The 22,971-nt window shown below is 59.6% G+C and overlaps 1 protein-coding gene across 1 annotated transcript; it reads left to right on the top strand.

Moving 5' to 3' along the window:
• The first annotated feature begins 1,116 nt into the window (after positions 1–1,116).
• On the top strand, positions 1,117–22,970 carry RHBDF2 (rhomboid 5 homolog 2). Its single transcript, XM_014287397.3, has 19 exons — positions 1,117–1,247; positions 11,341–11,464; positions 13,646–13,795; positions 13,890–14,014; positions 14,579–14,771; positions 14,843–15,055; positions 15,614–15,742; positions 16,112–16,245; positions 16,486–16,698; positions 16,868–16,979; positions 17,499–17,573; positions 18,000–18,161; positions 18,304–18,404; positions 18,879–18,942; positions 19,072–19,166; positions 19,406–19,481; positions 19,938–20,038; positions 20,282–20,435; positions 21,069–22,970. The coding sequence occupies exons 3-19, from the start codon at positions 13,670–13,672 to the stop codon at positions 21,486–21,488; spliced, it is 2,493 nt and encodes an 830-aa protein (XP_014142872.2). The 5' UTR covers positions 1,117–1,247; positions 11,341–11,464; positions 13,646–13,669; the 3' UTR covers positions 21,489–22,970.
• Position 22,971: the final 1 nt, after the last annotated feature.

Genomic DNA, 22,971 nt, shown 5'->3' with positions numbered 1-22,971 from the left:
TGGCTGTAAATGCAGTCGCTGCTTGCCTGAGACCTGGCAGCAAGTCGTGAATCAAGGATTTATTTTGTGGCCAAACCCCAGGGCGTATTTTCCTGTATAAAAGCCTCAGCCACGCCAAACCCAGCCTAGAAAGGCCTCCCCTCAGCCCCCCAGATCCTGCCGGCACCCTCCATGGAGAGGGGAGGCTGCTGTGGGGTGCCGGTGGGCGGCAGGGCAGCACCCTGAGGGGCTCGGCTCTGCCAGGTGCTGGGTGAGTCACGACAGCCAGAGCCAACGTGACCGGCTCTGCCCCAGCCTTGCTGTCGTTACCCAGCCGGCTGTGCCGGAGCCCGCGGGGCCCTCTGGGGTGTGTCAGCCCACACCATGCCCGCCACGCTGCCTCACACACCAGCACCCCTGCGGCTTGGCAGTGGGGTCAGGGACAGTGCCCTGGGGTCCTAGCTGCGGCCAGTCCTAATGGTGGCTGGCCCTAACAGTGGCCAGCCCTAATGGTGACCAGTTCGAATAGCAATGGGTCTTAATAGTGGCCAGCCCTAATAGTGACTGGTTCCAGTAGCAGCTGGTCCTAATGGTGACTGGTTCTAATGGTGGCTGGCCCTAACAGTGGCCAACCCTAATGGTGACCAGTTCAGATAGTGAGAGGTCCTAATAGTGGCCAGCCCTAATAGTGACTGGTCCTAGTAGTAACCAGCCCTAATAGTGGCCAGCCCTAACATTGACCAGTCCTAGTAGCAGCTGGTCCTCACAGTGACTAGTCCTGATACTGGCCTGTCCTAATACTGCCTGGTCTTAACACTGGCCAGTCCTAGTAGCAGCTGGTTTTAATAGTGCCCAGTCCTGACAGTGGCCGGTCCTAACAGTGGCTGGTCCTCACAGCGCGCGGTGCCGGCGGTGTCCCGCCTCCCAGTACCCGGTACGCCGGGGCAGAGGCTCGGGGCAGGTGGCAGGGGCTCAGCACCGCCCGCGCGCCGGCAGCCCCTGCGGGCCGCGGGGCCCAGGGAGCTGCCGCTGGGGCGGGGCCCCGCGGGAACACCCACGCATGACGCCATGGGCGGGCGCTCGGCGGGGCGGGACCCTGGGCGTCCCCGCCCCATGGGACCCCGCCCCCACAGAGACCCCGCCCCAGGGAGGCCCCGCCCCGGTACCGCCCCCATGCCCAGCCCGGCCCAGGTGGAAGCGGCGGGGAGCGGCGGCTGGTGCCGGCGGGACGGGACCGGGAGCAGGGTCAGGACCGGGGCCGCGCCGAGGTGAGCGGGGCCGAGGGTGGGAGCGGGGCGGGGGTCCCGGTGCTTCCGTGCTTGCTCGGTTTCTTGCCGCTTTGTGACCGGGCGCGTCCCGCCAGCTTCCTCCTTCGCCCCGCCGCTCCCGCCCGGTTCGGCCCGGTCCGGGTGGGCGCCTGCTCCTGCACCCACCCCCCCCACCCCGGACCCTTTGCCAGGGCGGCGCGGGTCCCCCCGCCAGGGCTGCGGCCGTGCCCCCCGGGGCGGGCAGATGGGGGGACCCTCCTCTTCCTCCTCTTCATCACGGGGGCAGGTGGGTGCGTGGCCCGGCGGGGTGGCCCGGCCGTGCTGCCGGGGCGGGCCCTGCTCGCTGCCCTGCCCGCTGCCCTGCCCGGGGCAGGAAGGCCCTAACCTACTTCTGGAGCTGATGGCCCGATAAACAAGCGGGCCGGCGGTTTTGCGGGTGGGTTTTCCCCCTCCCAGGTGAGCGAGGCTGGCAGCGCCCTGCGGAGCAGCAGCAGCCTCGATGTACAGGCGAGGGCAGGCAGGGTGCCGGGGGGGGGGCAGGGTGCCCCTGTAGGGACCATTGTCCTCCTGTCCCGCCGCTGGGGCTTTGTTGTCGCTGCTGGTGTGAGCTTTGGTTGGAGGCTTTGGCGCTCGCACGTGCTGCCGCCAGCCCCCTGCCAACAAAACCCTGCGACATCAGAAAGGTCCGGCCATCCTACATCCCTACGGGCATCCCGCAGGGAGCAGAGGGATGCTGGGTGGGCATGGTTTAGCCACTGGCTCTTTTGCTGTTGGCTCTCAGTGGTTTTGGGACAGAGGTGTGAGGCTGAGCGTTACCTTGGTCCTGCCCTGCCTTGCTGCCCACCAGCAGCACAGGGCAGAGCTGGCCCCACCAGGCTTGCCGGCAGCCAGGTTGTGGTGTCTACCGTAGCCTGAGACCCCGCAGCGTTCACTCAGCTCCCCACACCCACACTCTGCAAGGGGGAAGGGGACCCGAGAGGCTGCCTTGTTGCCGCTGGGTCCCTGCAGCAAGAGGAGGTGCTTGCCCTCTTCCCCAGCACAGCATCATCCTTCCCACTGCAGGGAGCCAGGACCTTCTCCCACCTGCATGTGCCCAGGTCCTGGATGGTCACTTCTGGGGATTTCCAGGGTGAGCTCATCATATTGTTGCTGTCCTGGGCTTGCAGTGCACTGGCCCAGCTGGAGGGTTTAGGAGCATCCCATGGCTATCCTGAGTGGGCAGATGCCACCCAGCGCAGCTCACTCCATTGTGCCCTCTGAAGGAGCATCCTTTGGCTCCTGCCTGTTTCTCAAGTGGGAAATAACCGGCTTGGAAGTGTCCCACCTCCAAAACGAGTTGGAGGGTTCAACTGCAGCCATGCCTGAGAGAAACCAGAGCTGCCTCTGCCTGGTGTACCCCAGGCACCACTGGCTTCACAAGTGGCTTCCTGGGCTCCCAGGCTGCCCTACCTGAGCTCTGTGGTTCCAAGCTCCTTTGCAATTAACGAGGTGATTGACACCTGTTGCTGCTTGCTCATTTGGAGGGTGGCTTCTGCAGGTTTTGCTCCTGTTTGCTGGAAAGCATGTGACTGAAGTGAGCTTCGGTAACCTTCCTTCTCCCCCCTACCCCACAGTGGGGGTTTCTCCAGCACTGCTGCAGCTGTGCTGGAAACTGCACCTGGAGGCGCTGTGAGCCCCGGGGTGAGAAAGGGTAAACCACAGTGTGTGGAGTGAGGTTTAATGCTGAAACAGCCACCTCGGTACAAATTCTGCAGGATGAGGCCGAGCCCGGTGTTTCTGTCAGATGCATGTGTGAGCGGCATTGCCAGAGCGTGGATGCTGGCAGGAGGAACAATAGATGCCGGTCGGTGCTGGAAATGCAGTGTTGTGAATCTGGGTGGGAAGGTTGCTGGCGGGGTCGTCTCTCTTTGGGGGGCTGCACTCCATGGGATGATATGGGGAATTCAGGTGGTGTTTGGCTGTGCTGGGGTGAAAGACGAGCATGTGGCTGTATTCTGAGTCTGCATTTTGCCTTTTGATAATGCTCCCATTTAACTCTTACAGTGAAGCTGAGGGATTCTCCCAAAGAAATCCTTATTCCTTCCCTTAGGTTATTGGTCTTGATCTGAAAACAAACCTTGGGATGAGCTTGGACTCAGAACAGTGCTTGTCCCCAAAGAAAGTGGGGGACTGCTGATGGAGAACCGGCCAGTGGGGGAGTTGTGAGGGGGTGTGGTGGTGGGAGCCCTGGTCCCACGTCCTAAAGCATCTGTGGCAGTGAGCTATGCTCTGTGAGGGGGGGGCTTGTCCTTCTCATGCTATCCCTTGCCTGCTGCGTGTGGGGAGCTGCCCAGGCTGGCGTGGGGCTCCTGTGATGTTTCCACATTTCTCACGGGCACTGGGAGCCCAGCAGGGACCTGAGCCCAGAGGAGCAAGCATGGGCTTGGTGCTGGCAGGGGCTCTGGTCCGAAGGAGTCAATTAGTGAAGGCTGAAAACTAATTACTTAAATCTATATGAACTCACAAGTGATGGGATCATAAACTCTCCTCTTGCGGAGCTTTTTAGCTAATGACTGCTGGTCCCTGCTGTCCTGGCAGGCTGGGAGATGTAATGTGACGAGCCCCCAGAGGGGATGGGTATGGTCTCTTTTAATTACAAGGCTCCAGAACTGTGGTTTGTTGGGAGCGTGGGATGCTCTGAGTTGTGGTTGTTTCCTGGCCTCTGAGTGAGTGCTGAAAGCTGTATGTCTGCTTGTGAGTATGGAAGCTGGTACCCTTTTTCTCACTTAATCCCCATTTCCTAAAAAAACAAAACAAAACCCAGTTGGTTGGTGGTTGCTCTCTTCATGAGCCATTTAGGGTGGGTAATGGATGGGGGGAGGGTGCTTTAGGGAAGGTCCATGTGCTCGGTGGCCCCAGGACCAACCCTGTCCTCTTCCTGGCCGCTGCACAGTACCCCTGTTCCCCCCTCATCCTTAGGCACCCACACCCTGAGGGCCAGCGTCGTGGGGTGCTGGTTGTGTTAGCTGAGCACGGGATGGGGGCAACCCCCAAATAACCAGTTTGGGAGGGCAGGGGAGCAGCCTGCTCCCCTGGTGGAAATGAAGTGTTCATGGGGTTTACGTGCAAGGGCTTCCCGCCCATCCTCCAATACCTTAAATTTGGGGGAGTTGTACAGATTTTGATAAAGCCTTACAAGCTGCCCAGGGAAGGGACCAGCTCTCAGGCAGTGTGGCAGTGGGAAGGCAGGGAGGCTTATTGCATTGCAGTGCCTCAGTTTCCCCACCTATGAAATACCACAAATGAGTCAGAAAGCATGACTAGCTCCTGTAAAACCCACTGCTTATCACCTCAAGGGGAGTTTGAGCAGCCACTGGTGCAGGACTTGCTGCTGTGGCCATACCTTGAGAGGGGAGAATGTAGCTGTGAACAGACTCACTCAACAGCCGTGGTGCTGGGGGCTGCAGCAGGGCACGGGGGCAGGGAGGGAGCAGGGCAGTGCCCGGTGACGCTCCTCAACCTTTTCCTAGCAGCCCTTGGGTGGGAGGGAGAAATCAGCCAGCATGGGGGGCACGCTGTCTCTGTGCTGGATGTTCAGCCCTGTGGTGGGCTGCTCGGCCAGGTGGTCCTGCCCTCTGCTCCCATCCTGGGGGCTGCCACTTGCCCAGCCATCCCTCCCACCTACAGATGCCTTTATGAGCTGCTGCAGCCCAGGGCAATGGGCCCCTCCTTCTAGCAGTCTGTGTTGGTTTAGTGGGTTTTTTTAATTGGCCTTTTGCTTAAAAATAATAATTCCTGATGTATTCCTCTGGTCTGACAGACCTGCTTGGGGCAAGGGAGATGTGGCTGGTACCCCCCTGAGATGCTCAATGTGTAGGAGCATCCCCCCTCACTGTGGGGCCGCCTTTGCTCCCCATGCATCATGTGGCAGCTTGTGCCAGGGATTTGGCACCGTTATCCTTGTAATTTGCTGGCCTGCAGGAATGCCAAGACTGGGCTGGGAATGACCTCCCGTTATGTGTAAGCCCGAAGGCTGCACTCTGAGCTCGTGGGCAGCCAGGGTGAATCCCCAGTGCTTGGCATTGCTGTGTCCTGTCCTTTCCTCAGCTCCTCCATCATGTGAGCAGGGAGATTTTGCTGGGACTGGCACAATGCTGCTGGCATAGGGCTTTTCCACAGGTGATGCCATGATCAGGGTGAAGTCTGCTCATGCACGTGGTGGCTTAACGCAGTCCAAGAGCTCCTGAGGAAGACATGGAGTTGGCTCCTTAAAAATCAGCATCTCAAGCCCCTACAGTGAGCTGTGTGGCTTCCCTGTGGGTGCAACATCCCTGAGGTGGGATGGCAGGCAAGAGGAGGATGGTGAGGGAGACCCCATCACCAGCTCTTGGCAGCTGAAAGACTGCAAAGTGCGTTGCTGGCACAGGTCCATGGCAATGCTGCGATGGGGTGAGAGCATCACATGGTTTCAGTAGGCACCGGTGAGCATAGGATCCCTTGTGCTGGGCTTGCGCTGTGTTGGATGGAGATGAGCTGTTTGTGGTCAGGCTTTCCTCTGCAGGGTGTGGACCTGGGTGTTTCTGGCCTTGTGGCAATTGGGACCAAAGGGAACAAGGCTGAAGAGTGGCCCCCATTCGGCTGCTGGTGCTTGAGAGGATGGAGGGGTGCCAGGGAGCAGCCTTCCTGGGTTGCGCTGGGGCCAGGGGACCACTGAGGCTCAATGGAGTGTCTGAGGGGCAGCCCGCTGCCAGCCAAGGTGCCATCTTCATCCATGGCACAGAGGGACACTGCAAGGTCCTTGTCCCCTCTCCTCAGGGAGCTGCTTGCCCTGAGTGGGGATTGAAGGAGGCTGCTGGCATCCACCTGGGTCTCTCCCTTTGTACAGAATGGGGGCTGGCTGGGTGAGCAGCCTGTTGTACAAACCTTGAAATGGCTGAGCCGAGATAAGGAGCCTGTTCCCAGAGATAGGGAGCTGTAGCTGAGGGGGCGAGTCCTGCTGCCAGCCCAGGGCTCATCTTGTGTCTGGGATGAGCTGAATTCATTTGCAGGGCTGAGCACCACTTCCCACTGCCACATCCCACAAGGCACAGGGATGCTCAGAGCTCATGGCGAGGGGATCTTCTGCAAATACAGGGCGTTTCTCCCAGCACAGCGCTGCTCTGGGTGGCTCGGTGCTCTCTGAAACAGGCAGTGGGGGATTAGGGAAGTCTGCAAGTCCAGCTTGAGCCCTTGTGCCCAGAGTCACTGTCAAAATGAGTGTTCTGCAGAAAAACTGGAGGAAGAAAGTCCCCCTCCATCCCCATTGTCATCTTGCACCAAGAATTTTACTTCGAAGACGGAAGTGAGAATGAACTCAGTAATGACCTGTGGCGTGGGGGATCACGAGCAGACAGCCTGCAGGCAGGCTGCCCCCCTTGCCTTGGGTAAACAACCACCTGGGACCCTTCAGCCCCTTCCAGAAAGCGCAGCCAGGGCCACAGCACTTCCACCATCATGCCCGTGCACCCCATGTTTAAGCCAAGCTAATGAGGAATCAAAGTAGGTCCGAGTAATTACTCAGTTCTGAGATAAAATCAAGTTAGATCAATCCTGGTAGCCTGGGGAATCCGTGCGGCGCCTGGAAAAGAGCTTTCCTTGGGTTGGAGAGCGCTGCAGCCCTGCCTGCGGTGCTGCCGCGGAGCAGCTGGCCCCTCTGCACGGTCACTGGTGGAGCTGCCCTTGCTGCCAGTGGTGGCTTTGCTCTTTCCAAAGCTGTTGGGGTGGCTCGAGGCCTCCACATGCATGTTCCCAGCTTGGCTTGGGCTCCAGCCCAACAAAAGGGCTGGTGGGCTGAGGGTCCCCTTGTGCAGCCATGGCCCCTCCAGCAGCACCCACCACCCCAGCTGGTGCGTCTTTGCTGTGGGAAGCAGAGAGTGGGTTTGTGCAGTGCCCCCTGTTTGAGGTTATTCTGCTGTGAGGGTCTGTGGACGCCCTGGAGCCCCTAGGGAAGGGGGAGTGGGGAGGTGTGGGGTGAGTGGTCAGTAGCACCGGGGGACCCCGGCTCACCAGGGCTCACTGCCCACCCCAGCAGGTCAAGAAGCCTTCAGATGCCAGCACTTGAACCGCTGGGACAGGGGGTTGTTGCACCAGTAAAAATTAATGCGGGTGGGAAACAGGCCATGGCTGAGATGCAGGAAATCCTCCGCATGGCTCTTCCCACCCACTCCCAGATGTCGCTGGCAAATCCTTCCCTCTCTTTGCTGATACCAGTAGCAGCACCCAGGATGGCCGGGCAGACCGGGACCACACACTCCCGGCGATCAGACCCTTGCGGCAGGGAAGTCCAGCACATGGCTGCCTTGTGCAGTGGCACGAGCAGCCATGCACCCTCCCCGGCTCCCACTTGCTCTGCCCACTGCACCTTTATCAGCAGCATCCAGCGCAGCACCCCCGGCCAGCGTGCTCTATCTCCCCGGGTAGCTTTGCTTCCTCCCAGGGCACGGCACTTGCCTGGGCTGAACAAACCCGCTGCAGTTGCCCAATGTCCTGCCTGATGTGGAAAATAGGAGAGGATTTCCTAATGGCAGCGTGGGTGAGGTACATGCCAGCTGCCTGCACGCCCCAGGGACCGGCCGGGCTCTCGGCACTCGTCGGGCATCCAGAACCTGTCTTGCTACCCCGGCTGCACTGAAGATGGGGATTAAAGCTCCTGCTAGTGTTGGTGCCGACTGCATGGGTCAGTGATGTGGGAGAGGGAGGGGGCAGCTTAAAATACCTCCTGAAACACAGCAGTCCTCTCTCAGGACTCAGAGTGAAACCTTGCGTGTCGCAGGTTTGCTGAGTGGTCCCATTGCAGTGGGGTGGGCACGCTTGGGGAAAAGATGGGGTTGCCTTCTCTGTGCTGGGAGGAGAAAAAAAAAATCAGCCTAATGTGGTGCCAGGGTGTGAAATGGCCATGTGTGAGCTGGGGGGGGTTCTGTGCTGTGGGCATGGGGCTGTGCAGGGTCCCCAAGGGACAGGAGGGTTCCTGCAGCAGAGCTGTAAAGTGTATTCTGTTCTCTTTTTTTTCTTTTCTTTTTTTTTTTTTTAAAAAAAAAAAAGGCCTGAGTACTTAAGCAGAGGTTGGGAGGAGGCAGGCAGCAGAGCCAGGCTGCTCCTTGCCTTGGGGGTTGGTGCTCTCCAGGTCTCCCCATTCGAGTGGGTCCATGAGGGGCTGAGGCGCACACAGGTCTGGGCTTTCCAAGAAGAAGGAAAAATGTTCAGATATTTAGTTCCCCATCCCATAATTATTTTTCCTTTTTTTCTTCTTCCCAATATTATCTTTTCATTTCAAGAGCTGTTTGTGCTGGACTACTTCTCTCAGATCTGAAACTTGAGACTGGAAAATGGTGAAAAAGCTTTTAGAAAGGGAACAGAAGGGGGGGAGGTGCTGGGCAGCCACCCAGGGTCCTCCGCTCGGGTGCGAGTCCACAGGGACTTGAAGCTTAGAGCAATTGGACGAATTGACTTTCCTATCCAAGGCTCTTAATAACTAGGAGCACCTTTTAACAAGGCTCCAGGCTTGAGAGAGTCTTTAACACGCTCGTGAATCATTTACGGGCAGCCATTGGCGGGCAGCAGCGGCATGCTCTGCCCGATGGGCTCTTGGGTGCGAGCAACTGTGATGGCTGTGGGGCTTTTTCAGGGGCTCTGCAGCACTGCTGACCCCTTTCTCACTCCCGTACAAAGATGGAGAGGGAAGAGCAGGGGCGCATTGTGCTCACGGGGGTCCTGCTCCTGGCCCTACACCCTCGGGTGGCTCAGAGCTGCTTTCTCCTCCCTGCTTAATTGCACCGGCACGATGCGCTTTTTATTCCAGTACTGGTAATGTTGCCTCCCTCCACACCATCAGGCTCAGGAAAGCAATTCTGATCCTTCTTTGAGCATCTGTGCACCCACCATATGCTGCATACATCCTCCTCCAACCGGGGCTGCTCTGCAGTGCTGTCTTCATGATGGTTGTGCTTGGTTGCCCCCAACTCTGCTCTGCAGGTTGCCACTTGGCCTTGCTGATGGTCCCTTTTGTGTTGCTTGGAGCATCCTGCAGTGATGCCTTGTATGAGCTGCATCAGTTTTTTCCATCACTTTCTTCCTTGGGCGTGCTTCCTCAGCATCTGTTGTGACTTACCCTGGGGCTAGGAGCCAGCACTCCTCACTCTCCCTGTACCTTGCCTGGCTGAAGACTAAAACCTCATCCCAGTTGCTCACCACTGACCCCAATACAGCTGCCCTCTTGGGAGAAGATGGGGGTTTCATGCCCCTGCTGCTGGATGTCAGGCTTTGGTGAGCTTCAGTGGGCAAGAGAGCTTTGAGAGGGAAGATGGTGATGTTGTGGGATATCTTGTTCTTATTGACCAGACCAGCTTACCCCCCCTGCATCCCTCTGCCCATTTATCTCTCTCCCGTGAGAGATAGCAGCATCCTTAGTGCATTTTTCTCTCTCCCTGGAGATCTTTTCCAGCTTGAAGTGACATTGTGCTGCCCCCAGGACCCTTCTTCTAGCTCAAAGTGCACAGCTCCTGCCAAGCTTAGGACGTGCTTCTGCACCCCCCGCTGCTGTCACCTGCCTTGTCCCTGCAGCAGGGCATTCACACAGCTGTCATCCGTCCATCCTGTCCCTGTCCCGTCCCTGTCCAGTGTGTGTGTCCATCCGGTCCGCGCCCCCCCCCCCCCCCCCCCCCCGCAAGCCTCTCACTTCCCTTTCCTGACCCCAGAGCAAAGCCACTGCATCCCTCCTGGGGACTGTGCCAAGGCTCCCTCCGGACCCACAGCACCACTGGGTGGCCAGGATGTGCCCAGCAGATGGGATTGGTGCCAGGGCTGCTGGGTGGAGGGCAGTGCTACTGGTGGTGTTGTCCCGGGGTTGAAGGGGACCCGCAGTGCTGATGGCAGGGTTGCTCTGGCTGGAGGTGCTGGCCAGCCCGTTCTCACGCCAAGCGTGCTGGGCAAGAGTGGTGTCAGCACCAGAGAGGTTGGATGCCAGTGCAAAACATGTGGGGAGCTGGAAAACCCCTTCCCAGAACTGTCCCTAGGGGATTTCTGTGGCTGGCATGGGGTAAAACTTGTTGTGGGTCAGGATCTGTGCTCCGGGGTGGCCGCTGCACCCAGCCCATGTGGCCATGGGGACTTCAGCCCTTGGGGGCTGCTCTCCTCCTCCCTGCTCTCCCTTAGTGCCAAACATTGTGTTAATGCACAGAGCTGTGAAAACTGCTCCAGCCGTGCTGCGTGACCAGGACGGCAGGTGCCTGCCGGTTGTGCCAACTGCCCCGGGAGCTGCGTCACCTCGCTACTCCGGGGAGGCCAGCTCCATCCCTCCACCCATGCAGCACTGGGAGCCGGTGGGGAGTGGGGCTGGGCTGTTAGGTGGGCTGCAGAACTGCTGCACCAGGAAACACAGGGGTCCCTGCAGAGAGCTGCCTGGGGTGGGGTGGGATTTCAGGATGGGGGTGTAAGAGTGGGGCTGTGCAAGGGCACAGTGTCCTCTCGCACCTCTGAACGATGCAGTTTGGCTTCAGTTTCTGTGCTCCTGGCTCCCGCCACTGACAGCAATTCCCCAGTGCTGGAGGAGGATGAGGGTATCCCAGGGCTTGCTCTGATCCCAGCATGTTCCCATCCCTGGCTCTCCAGAGCAGCTGGCATCTCAAGTTCGTTGCTGGCTGCCCAGGGAGGAAAACAAACAGCGTCTCCAGCTCACCAGTGGGATGGAAAGTTTTGCTTGCTGGGGCTGGACTGCCTGGCTGGCATTGTCCCAGCTGCGCAGCTATTAAATACCTCGGCGAGGCACTCTCCTTCCATGCCCACTCTCGTGGGTGTCTCGCTTCCCGATACCTTTGCTTGGCAGCAGTGGGCAGAAACTCCCTGCCTGCCCCGTGCAGTTCCCCGGCCATGGAGCAAGGTGCACTGCTGCGAGTGGCGGCTCTTCCTCCTCCTGCCGCTGTGCCATGGCTGGTCCGTGTTGCCAGTGCCCAGCTGCCAGCGGCCCCATCCCCAAGGCCCAGGGAGTGTAGAGCTCAGCTCTCCCTCCGCCTGGGATGCTCCCGCAGCCCTCCTTGCTTTTCCACGCGTGGCTTTTCATTGCAGCCTTTCTGTCTGCCAGGTGAGGCAGGAGATCAGCTGTGTCCTGGTGCTGCCGTGCATGAAGGACGGAGGAGGAAGAGGAAGGCTGCGGTGGGTGTTTGCCATCAAGACGTGCTGTGTGGGATCCCTGCCACTCTTATGAGGTAGGGAGACCCTGGCTGACCCCCCAGGAGAAACTGGGAGCTGGTTGCTCCCAGCTTTGGCACTTAATGGCAGCAAGGGGTGAGGCAGCAGCTGAGCAGCTGGCAGCACCCAAGGGTGCTGCTTTGGTGCACCTGGGGAGGAGGGGAGGCAGGCAGCATGCTGGGATGCTGCCTGTGATCACAGGTGCTGCCTCCAGCAATATCTCACGTGGTCCTGGTGTTGTCTGTGTGATGGCTGCCTTGCGTCTTCCCGTCTAGATCCCCACCATGAACCATATTTGTCGCCCTGGCCAGAGAGGAGCAGGGTTAATCTGGCCTGCCCTGCCACCAGCCAGGGCTGCTGGTGCCCTTGGATGGAGGGGTCTTAGCGAAGCCACTGCCCTGGTTGTGCCTGGCATTTCCCCAGCCACACGCGTTTCATGTGTCCCCAGTATCTCATCCAGCGGTACCACAGCCAGCCCTGCAGGAGGGGAGCATAGCACGAGTTTCAGTGCAGAGGCAGGCAGGGGCAGCAGGCTGTCACCTGGCCCAGGAGCTGATGGAGGGCGGTGGTGCCTTCTAGCACCACCAGTTCCAGGCTCCCACGTCCCCAGGGAACTGGTGATGGGCTCCTGCATCCTGCAGGTCCCATGGGGTCCCCATGCTCCTAAAGCCAAGTTTTGCTTGTGGTGGGGTCTGAGGGGTGGGTTATGCTTGTGGCTTGGGGTGCTGGGAGAGCTATAAATGTGTCCCTGTGCTGGCTTCTGCTTCAGGAACAGGCTGCCAAGAGGGACCCTGTTGCAGAGGGGGCTACTGGGGTCCTGGTCACTCAGCTGATTGCCTGAGTGCGGTTACCGAAGGAGAGTGGAGCTGTACGAGGCTGGTTATTCGGATCCTGGGCAGAGAGGAGCTGAGCCTGTGCATCAAGCTGGGATTTGGCAGCCAGTGGCACTGTTGGACTCTGAGCTTGACTCGGTGGTGGTGGGTGACAGCAGAGGAGCCACAGTAGGCTGCCTGGTTCTCCCAGGGGACTCTACCATCCCGCTTAGGTGGAGAGGGCCAGCTCCCAGCTCCCTTAGGGAGCAGATCCCATGGGAATGCCAGTTGCTTATGGCCAGCCCGTGGCAGGGCTCGGCGCACACCACACAGGGGGAGCATGGCAGGAGGCACTGTCCCTGTGCTGGCACGTGGTCGGGGGGATGAGAAGAGGACAGCGGGGTTGTGCCTCCCTTTGAGAGCCTCCATAGCCCCTAATAGGATCTGGGACTTGCTCCCTTGCACTCGGATGGAATTACCTTGCCTTTGAGGTCCTGCCTGGTAGAGCCAGGCTACAGGGACCCTCGGGAGGGGATTGCTTGAGGAATTAACCGCCTCTTAGCCATTAAGCTTCACCTTACTTGCAGGTGGGGCCAGGGAGGATTCCATCTCCCAGCCTGGCATGTGTATACATGCCCCGAAGGGGAATATCCCGCATCTCCCCTCCCATGGGACACCCATACACACACACGGCAGGTCCCGGCTCCATGGCTGGAGGTGACGTGGGCTGCCCCAACCACTCGCTGCAGCAGGAGCTGTCCCCTATGTGGGGGTGTGAATCGGGTGTTTTCAGGCTTTGTGTGTCTCCTGCCTGGCTGCATCCCCTCGTGTCTCACCCTGCCCTGCATGGGCAAGGTGGGTGCTTTGCAGACCCCTCAGGAGCGCCTGTGAGCCCCCATCTGCTCTGTCGCTGTACCAAACCAGGGGGGCCAATGTCCCCGTGTCTGAGAGCTGTGGCTGTGTGCCATGGGCCAGGCCAGGGCTTGCAGGGATCCCCCCCATGTCTCCCATGCAGATGCCAAGTTGCTCAGGCACATCCTGATGGGGTGTGAAACCTGGGCGTCCCACGGGTGCTGCTGGGGATGCTCTGACCCCATTGCTCTTGCCATCCCTTGCTCTGCTTCCAGCAGGTGAAAGGGCGGTACTGGGGTGTGATGGAAGCCCTCCTGTCCACCCAAACCCAGGGAGGCGATGAAGGTTCTGGGGATGCAGTGGCTGGGCTGATGGCAGCGAGATCTCAGCAGCACAGCTGGTGGCCCAGGGGGCTGAGGCAGTGAGATCTCGCTGTTGAGGCCCCGTCTCCCACTGGGACCCAGCCTTTCCACACACACAAACACCAGGGGAGAATTTTCCTTCCTCTCTCGCTGACTCCTTGCACCCTCCCAGCCTGCCAACTGCTGCCGGCCCAAGATGTCAGCCGGCGACAAGAACAGGGGCTGCCGCTCCAGCAGCAGCCGCCTGCAGAGCAAGAAGCCCCCCAACCTTTCCATCGTCATCCCCCCCCGGGAGGCAGAGGAGGATGGCATCCGTAAGGAGGTGAGTGACAGGGCTGGGTTTGGGGGGCTGCCATCCCCAGGGCACCACCCCCCGCCATGCCATCCTGTCCCTAATGCCTTGCTCTGCCTTCCAGCCCTCCAAGGTTCCCATCTACCGAAAGAGTAAGAGCCTGCAGGAGCCCCGCTCAAAAGGATCTGACAGCTTGGAGCACCGGCCCGGCTTCCGCCGGCAGACTTCCCTGTCCCAGAGCATCCGCAAGTGAGGGCCAGGGAGCAGCAGCGTGAGGGCAGGGTTGGCTCTGGCAGCGGCTGGGTCACTGGAGAGGTCCCTCGGTCCTCGTTGGGGTGTTGTGGCTGTGGGATAGAGGGTCATGTCTCAGAATGGAATGCCTTAGAGGGTTTTGTGCAGCCAGCTCTGCTTTGACTCACTGGTATCTGCCTGGGGATAATCCTGCAGCAGAATGGTTTAGTGCCAATTCACACCATTTTTTTTCTATGTTGGGGAAGTTTCTCAGCCCTGTTTATGTAGGACTTTCACAGGCACCTCAGGATGGACATCTGCTGCAGCCTTGAGCTGATGCACTGTCCTGTGCGAAGTGCAAGTGTCGATGGAGTTGCCTCTCCAGAGAGACCCAAAGGCCAGCAGCCCCCTCCCTTCCCTTTCCCCTTCCCTGAGACCCACAGCAAGGTCAAAACCTCCCTGCTGCGGGCTGGGCTGGGCCACCCCAACCCAAATCACCTACCAGATGGGATGCCAGGTGGAATGGCAGTACCTGGGGTGGGGGGACCAGCTGGGTGACCAGTGTGCACATTGTGTGTCCAGGGGCACAGCACAATGGTTTGGCATCAGCAGCGACTGGGAGGGGAAGCGGCAGCAGTGGCAGCGCAAGAGCTTGCAGCACTGCAGCATGAGATATGGCAAGCTGAAGCCTGCCTACCGTGACATGGAGCTGCCCAGCCAGGAGGTGCCCTCCTTCCAAGGCACCGAGTCACCCAAGACTGCCAAGATGCCCAAGGTAGAGCCCGGGACGTGGGGTCGGGCTGCCAGCCTTGCTTTCCCAGCACCGACACCTCTTCCCTCCTCCAGATTGTGGACCCGCTGGCCAGGGGCCGTCCCTTCCGCCATCCTGATGAGACTGACCGTCCCCACACACCTCACCACGTCCTGCCCCCACTCACCCCCAGCGTTGTCTCCTTGGCATCCTTCAACAGCATCCGCTCCGGCTACAGCCGCCTGCCGCGCAGGAAGAGGGAGTCTGTTGCCCACATGAGCTTCAAGGCGGCCGCAGCCCTTCTCCGCGTGAGTTTTGGGGACCTGGGGAGCATCATGATCTTCCTGAAGTTTCAGCTCTGTCTCTTGCCCATCGTCTTTGCTTCTTGGCTTTTTGCTTTGCACAGAGATCTCTGACTCTCCAGCATGGCTTTGAGGGGGGAGGCTCTGGTGAGTTTTAGCCTGGGCTCTGCTTAAAAAGAGAATTTCTAGTGAGGACTGGACATCCCAAGAAAAAAGCAGTTTCTGGGTTTCACTGTTGAGGCACCAGGAAGCTTCTCTGGCAGCTCTCTAGCCCCTGGGGAGCCCTGAGTAACCCTTGGGTATGGGTTTGTGGGACTGGGACCGAATGGGATTCACTTGTCATGCTGATTGACGTGGTCATGGTCCAACACTGGCCCTGAGGAGCTAAAGGCAGCAGCATCTGCTGCCAACCCCTGCTGCCTACCCTTCCCACCCTGGGGGATATGGTGTCCAGTTGGGACTTAATGCTTTGCACTTTGGGGAGGGAAGCTCTGAGAAACCCTCAGTGCTGCAAAATCTGAGGGCCTTCTGGTTGCTTACCTGCATTTGCTTCCCTTGCCAAAGGGACGCTCTGTCCTGGAGCCGCTGGCTCCCAAGCAGAGGAGTAACAAGAGGAGCTTCATGTACCCCAGCTTCATGGACGAGGACATGGTGGATGCTGCCGATACCCTGGACTCATCCTTCTTCAGTAAGGCAAGCGCCGTTCCACACCTGGAGCAGGGAAGGGTCCCCATGCCCCTGCACAGGGACTGGATGTGGAGCAGAGCTCTGACGGAGACCCCTGTGTTGGTGCTTTGCCCTGCCCCAGGAGCAGGGGCATCAGCGACTGCTGTGCCCAGTGCTGTGGTGCTCCCTGGGAGTGGCAGGGAGCAATGCCACCACCATCATGGGGATGTGTCACACCCTGTGACATGCAGTTGGTGGGATGTCAGTGGGGGTTACCCCCTCCCTGGGTTCTGGAACCAGGCAGAGCTGGGTTAGTAGTTGATGGACATGCTCGGTCAGGGGAAGGTTTCTCACCCTTTGCATGCATCCAAGAACATGCCTCCATCCTCCTTTCAGATGGACATGCATGACGAGACGTACTCCATGCCCGATGATGTCTTCGAGTCGCCGCCTCTATCGGCCACGTACTTACGCATGCACCCGGTGGGGGAGGATGCCAGGTTGTCTCCTGAGGTGGAGCAGCCCACCCAGTGAGTACTGGCTCTCAGCAGGGGCTGCCCCTGAGGCTGCCCAGATGCCCTGCTGCAGTCAGGACAATGTCCCTAGCCATCCCTGCCGTGGGCAGCAGGCACTTTCAGCTTGCTTCTGGGAGGATGAAGCCAAGAGGTGCCCCTAGCCCTCATTCCGGGGCATCCTCGGGGCTGTGGCTGTGGGGTATTTCTCAACTGGTCCCTTTCAGCAGGTGTGATGGCTTTCTCTTCTCTCTGCAGGCGGGAGGGTACCCAGCTTGCTTCAGCCTCAGCTGGCACCAGCCCAGCTCCCCGGCGAGGCAGGCGCATCGCTTCCAAAGTGAAGCACTTTGCTTTTGACCGCAAGAAACGCTACTACGGGCTGGGGGTGGTAGGGAAGTGGCTGAACAGGACGTACCGCCGCAGCCTGAGCAGCATCGTGCAGTCGCAGCTGGAGATCACAGACAGCCACCGGTAAGGGGGGACTGATGGGGTGGGGTGGGCATGGGGCTCCTCAGGGCTCCCCAGCTGTAACTCAGATGTGTCCCCCCTCAATGCTTGGGGACCAGGGCTCAGGGGACTGCAGCATCCCTTTGCCCAGCCATCCCTGAGCTGCTCAAGTTTTGGGTCCTTTCCTCCACAGGCCGTATTTCACATACTGGATCACCTTTGTCCACATCCTCATCACCTTGCTGGTCATTGGCACCTATGGCATTGCCCCCATTGGCTTCACCCAGCACGTGACGACAGAGTTAGTAAGTTTAAGAGATACTGGCCAGGGCTGTCCCCTTCCAGCTGTCCAGTGACATGTCTGGCTCTGAAATGGCAACCAGCTAACTGCTGAGGAAAGCCAGGCTGATGGGGTTGATCCTGGGAACCTGCAGCCGGCTGTGTTGCTCCCTGGCACCCAGGCCAGAGAGGAGAGTAGGCATCCATCTTTGGGGGGGGGGGCTGTGACAACCAGTGTTCCATGCCTGATGTGCTCCCTGCTAGGAGTGGGAGCATCTCAGGGTGCTGCTGGCTCCTGCTGTTGGAGAGGCTCCATTAAGTAGCCAGGACAGGAGGGGTGCGTGTTCTGGAGGAGCAGCAGCATGTTGCAGCAGCGTGCGTGCTGGCAGCAGAGCCGCTCTCCCTCCCATGTTGCTGGTGGGACGCAGCAGCCCTTCCCCTCGGATGAAGGGGGCTGCCCAGCCCTGTCATGAGCAGACAGAGGGGGCTGCACCCCTACACGGCCGGCTCCCTTGGCAGGAGCTGACCCTGGCCTGGCCCGGCAGGTGCTGAGGAACAAGGGTGTCTACGAGAGCGTTAAGTACATCCAGCAGGAGAACTTCTGGATCGGGCCCAGCTCGGTAAGGGCTCCACTGCCCCTCACCCCCTGGCCTGAGGCTCTGCCCTCTGGCAGCTTCTGCTCCCCCTGCGTCGAGCCAAGGGGGGTCCCTGGGGGGAGAGCTCAACCCCTCGTCCCAGCCTGCTGCCCTGGGCCCTTGGTGTACTCATCCTTCTGGGACCCAGTGCCTGGTCCCTGGCCAGGCTGGAGGCTCAGCAGTGCTTCCCAGAGCTGCAGCATCACAGTAGGGTGGTCAGGAGAGACCACATCCCCTTCCCCACCCACCTTCCCTCCACTGGTGTAACTGAGACTCTGGGCTCTCACCTGTGAGGACCCCCTGCCCCTGCTGAGTGCTCCCTGGGGGCAGCTGGAGGAAGGGGAGGTGCAGGCGGCCATGGGACATCCCCCCTGGACGGACATCCTGCCTGGACTGACATCTCCCTCCCAGATCGACCTGATCCACCTGGGAGCCAAGTTCTCCCCCTGCATCCGGAAGGATCGGCAGGTGGAGCGGCTCATCCAGCGCGAGCGGGACCGGGAGCGTGGCTCTGGCTGCTGCGTTCAGAACGACAACTCGGGCTGCATCCAGACCCTGCCGCAGGACTGTTCGGTGCGTGCCACCGTGGGCCCTGGGAAGTGCTGGGGAAAAGGGGGAAACCATCTGCGCCCTGCATAGCACCAGGGCAGGATGCATGCAGGCTCAGAGTGGTGCATTCACTGCTGTATCCTTAGTGTCTCCATCCTCATTGCAGGAGACACTAGCAACGTTCATCAAGTGGCCAGGCACCAATGCACCGGCCAGGGGCTCGGGTGAGAAGCGGACATCAGGGGCTGTGTGTCACCAGGACCCCAGGTAGGAGTGACAGCTGGGGAGAGGCAGCACGGTCACTTGGCTGTATGCAGGGCATGGTGGGGGTGCTGCTGGGGCTGCATTTTTCAGCTTGGGTGCCTTGAATCCCCTTCTCCAAGGGGCTGGGGGGCTCTTGCATACTGTAGGAGAATGATAAGGAAGAGGGAATTGGTGAGGAAACTGAGGTGGGGTCTGTCTTAAACATAGGTGGTGACAGGTGACAGCATTGTCTTGCGCTGGTCCCTGCCTGCTCTGCTGCGCTGGTATGGGTGATGCTGTGAGCAGGCATCAATGGGGTTGTCTGGCAGATGTGAGTGCTGCGGGTGCTGCAGGACACTGATGTGCAGGATCCCTCCCAAGCCAGGGGAGGGGGCAGGTCCCAGGACTGTCTGTGCCCAAGGGGCATTACTGGTCTGCAGAGAGGGATGTGTTGGAGGGGGGACCCCACCTGACTCCCTACCCCCATCCTCCTGGCAGGACTTGTGAGGAGCCAGCATCCAACCCACCCCACGTGTGGCCAGACGACATCACCAAGTGGCCGGTAAGAGCCCAGTGCCACCATAAGCTGGCTGGCACTATGGGGAGGCACAGTGGGCAACGAGCCAGGCAAGGGGCTGCAGGGAGAGCCTTGGGCCAGCCCCTGACCACAGCTTCTCTCTCATGCCTCTAGATCTGCACCTACGAGACCAAAACCAACCACACGGGCTTCGCCCACATGGACTGCCAGATCAAGGGCAGGCCCTGCTGCATCGGCACCAAGGGCAGGTGGGTCACAACGATGGAGGCACCCAGACGGGGCTCAGCTCCCCCCTCTGCCCTGCTGCCTCTTGTTGCCTCATCAGTGTCCAGAGCTGTGCCAGGGAGAGAGGGAGGTTATGGAGCCTCGGCGGGGGTGTGGGAAGCATGGCGGTGGCAGAAACGGCTGTGGGAGCAGAGGGGGATGCTTGAGGGGAAATGGGGAGCGAGCTCTGCCCTGAGCAAGCCTGCTCCCTGCGTCTGCCCAGCTGTGAGATCACGACGCGGGAATACTGCGAGTTCATGCATGGCTACTTCCATGAGGAGGCAACGCTCTGCTCACAGGTGAGCAAGGCTGGAGGGGGGGTATGTGGGACAATTCTGGCAGGCAGGTTGTGCATCATTGTGCTGATGCCAAAGGGCTTTATAATATCCCACCAGGAATGGGATGGGTGTGAGCAGGGGGATGCCCAACTATCAGCTGGACTGCTGCTGCTGCTGTGTGCCCGCCTCGCTGGTGTGGGGCAGGAGGGGATGTAGGGCTTCAGCTGGGCAGCACCTGTGTCCTTGGGAAAGGCACATCCCAGGCAGGAAAATGGCCCTTGAGCATCTCCTGGGGCACTGGGGATGCTTGGTTGCTCCCTGCCCAATACCTGGGCAATGTGGGTCCACCACTACCACCCAGGGTCGTGTGTCTCCCCCCCACCAACTGACACATGGCATCACTGGCCTATGCATCCCTGTGGCTTTGGGATTGGGGCTGAGCCCCCTGTCACCCCCCAACCCCATCTGCCTTTGCAGGTGCACTGCCTGGATGAGGTCTGTGGTCTCCTGCCCTTCCTCAACCCAGAGGTCCCCGACCAGTTCTACCGCCTGTGGCTGTCCCTGTTCCTGCACGCTGGGTGAGCCACAGCACACACACACCCCTGCCCTGGGGGATGGGGGGACTGGAGTATCCATTGGGATGGTCTTCCGATCCCTGATCCCTGATGGGTTGGGAGAGAAGAGGAGAGCACACCCCCAGGCTACAACAGGTGCCATCAGTGGAGGGTGTTTTGTAAGAATTCTGGTGCCCCAGGGCAGCGGGTGGGAGGGCTAGGCAGGAGCTCTGGCAGGGGTCTCTAACACAGGGTGTTTTCCTCCAGCGTCATCCATTGCCTGGTGTCAGTGACTTTCCAGATGACAGTGCTGAGGGACCTGGAGAAGCTGGCAGGCTGGCATCGCATCTCCATCATTTTCATCCTCAGTGGCATCACGGGCAATCTGGCCAGTGCCATCTTCCTGCCGTACAGGGCAGAGGTGAGGGTTGCGGGGGGGCTCTGCCCTCATCACCCTGAAACCAGTCAGCTCCCCTGGGGAATAAAGGACACCCCTCCCCATCCCTGTCCTGGCAGAGGCTTAGGGAGGGGGCTGCAGCACAAAGCGCTCGTGCCTTGGCACGTTTTGCCACGGTGGGGTGGGAGGCTGGTGTCCATGTGGCACAGTCTGCCCACGTGTCGGACTCGCACGTGCTGCATGGGCCACACGTTGCCACGTGTCGGTGTGTGTGGGGGGTTCCTGGGCGGGCAGATGGCTAATCTGCTGGAGCGAAACACTGCCAGGCTTTAAATAAGATCACGCTGAGTGCCCTAATCCCACCTGGGGGTTCATCAGGATGGGGGCGGGGGGCTGTGGCATGGGAGGAGGTGATGCTGCCTGGCTGCTGAGTCATGGAAAGTACAGGTTCTGTTGAAACAGTACCAGCGTGCTCCTCTCCTCTTTCTCCCGTGCCAGGGCTTCTGCCCCTGAGCTCCACACCAGTTTGACTGCAGCCCTTGGAGGGATGTGGGAGCCAAATGCATTTTGCGTGGGGAAGAGACAGTCCCTGGGGACACGGGGATGCGTCCAGGGTGATGTGTGCAGATCTGGCCATGACTTCCCTCATCCCTGCAGGTGGGCCCTGCTGGGTCCCAGTTTGGCTTGCTAGCCTGCCTCTTCGTGGAGCTCTTCCAGAGCTGGCAAGTGCTGGAGAAACCCTGGAAAGCCTTCCTCAACCTCTTCGGCATTGTCCTCTTCCTCTTCATCTGCGGCCTTTTGCCATGGATAGATAACATCGCTCACCTCTTTGGCTTCCTCAGCGGCCTCCTCCTCTCCTTTGCCTTCCTGCCCTACATCACCTTTGGCACAGTGGACAAGTACCGTAAGCGAGCCATGATCATAGTCTCCTTGCTGGTCTTCATGGGGCTCTTTGCCTCGCTGGTGGTCTGGCTCTACGTCTACCCTGTGAACTGGCGCTGGGTGGAATATCTCACTTGCCTGCCCTTCACCAGCAAGTTCTGCGAGAAGTACGAGCTGGAGCAGGTCCTGCACTGACTCTGCTGGTGGGGCTGGGGCTGGGAGAGGCACCGGCAGTGATGCTTCCTGTGGGGTAGGTCTTCCTTAGCCTGGAGGAAACGGCAGCAGCTTCTCTGGGGTGGGACAGACCCTGGGGCACAGCTTCACCCTCGGGCTCACCCCTGTTAAACACTGGGGATGCAGTGGGGAGCAGGGCTGGAGCCAACCCTGTTTTGCACCCCTTTGGGGCTGCCTCTTGACCCTGAAAAAGCCATAACTGGTTCGGGTGCTGACCCTGGCTGCTGCCTGCATGGGGAAAGGGCCGAGGGAAGTGGGATTTTGGTGCAGCCATGGCCAGGCTGGGCTCCCAGCCCTGGGGCTGAAGCTGCTGAGGTCTCCTGCCTGTGCCTCTGCCTGCCTGGGACCCCATCCCACCTCGGTGCCCCTGGGTGCTGCAGCTCATACTGTGAACACAACCCCCTTTTTTGCAGGGGCACTTTTTTTATTTTTATTCTTTTACCAGCAGCTCTTTAGGCTGAGGGTTTCCCCCACTTTGGGCTCCCCAGGACCTCTGCTGTGGCCATGAGGTGTTCAATGCTGGGATTTGAAGGTATTATTCAGCCCCACTCTAGCATCTGATGCTCCCTTGAGGCCATAGAAGGAGACTTGTACTTTCCACCTGGGTTCCTCGTGGGATGGAGAGGCAGGACTTGGGCCCAGAGGGACTTCTTTTCCCTTTATTTCAGTGAAATTACATTTTTGGAAGCAGAGAAGCAGCACATACTGCATTTGTAGTGCCATGCCAAGGAGGCAAGCATGGAGAACAACACCCTGGAGGGGTGGGGGTGTTGTGTGGCAGCCCCTGAAACCCACAGACCTTTTGGGAAGCCATTGGTGTTCCCACCTTTCACTCTGCCTCGAGTCCCTGCTGTTACCCCTTTCCCTTTCTCAAAGCATAGAGACCTGGGTAACTCTCCTTCCTCAAACAGAGAAGTGCTGAGGGGGGCAGTTGCCTTCCCCCTCCCCCGCCCGAGGCTGTACGTCCCCACCTACCCCTAGCCCTGGGCTGCTACTTCCCAGCATCTCCTCCTCCCTCCCACCGGCTGTGGCATGAAGGCAGGTCCTTCCTGGGGTCCGGGTGACCCCTCTGGGCTGGTTTGGACCCAGGCTGGTGCCAGGCTGTCCCTCCCCTGGTACATGTTGCTTTGGTGCTGCTGGGGCTCAGCACTGTTAAATGGAGGAAGGTGGGAATCCCCCAGCCGGGATGTCCTGGCGTGAGTATTCAAGGGCTGGGAGCTCCGCTCCTGTTGTCCATAACTGTTCCCCGGCTGAGCCCAGGAGCTCTGTGGCACCTTGTGTCCCTCCTTCCACCATGGGCCAGTGCTCATCCCTGCTCTGTCCCTCTGGTTGCTGCTCCAGCCAAAGACAGACACTTCACCTCATTTGTCTCTTTTTGATACTTTTTTTAAAAGCTGTGGGTTTTTTCCCCCCTTAATAAATTTCTACCTGTATTTAATGAGAC

Source organism: Falco cherrug, chromosome 1 (genome assembly GCF_023634085.1).
Source record: "Falco cherrug isolate bFalChe1 chromosome 1, bFalChe1.pri, whole genome shotgun sequence".
NCBI classification, from domain to species: Eukaryota; Metazoa; Chordata; class Aves; order Falconiformes; family Falconidae; genus Falco; species Falco cherrug.
Note: the sequence above shows the minus strand (reverse complement) of the source record. Positions and strands in the feature narration are given on the sequence as shown.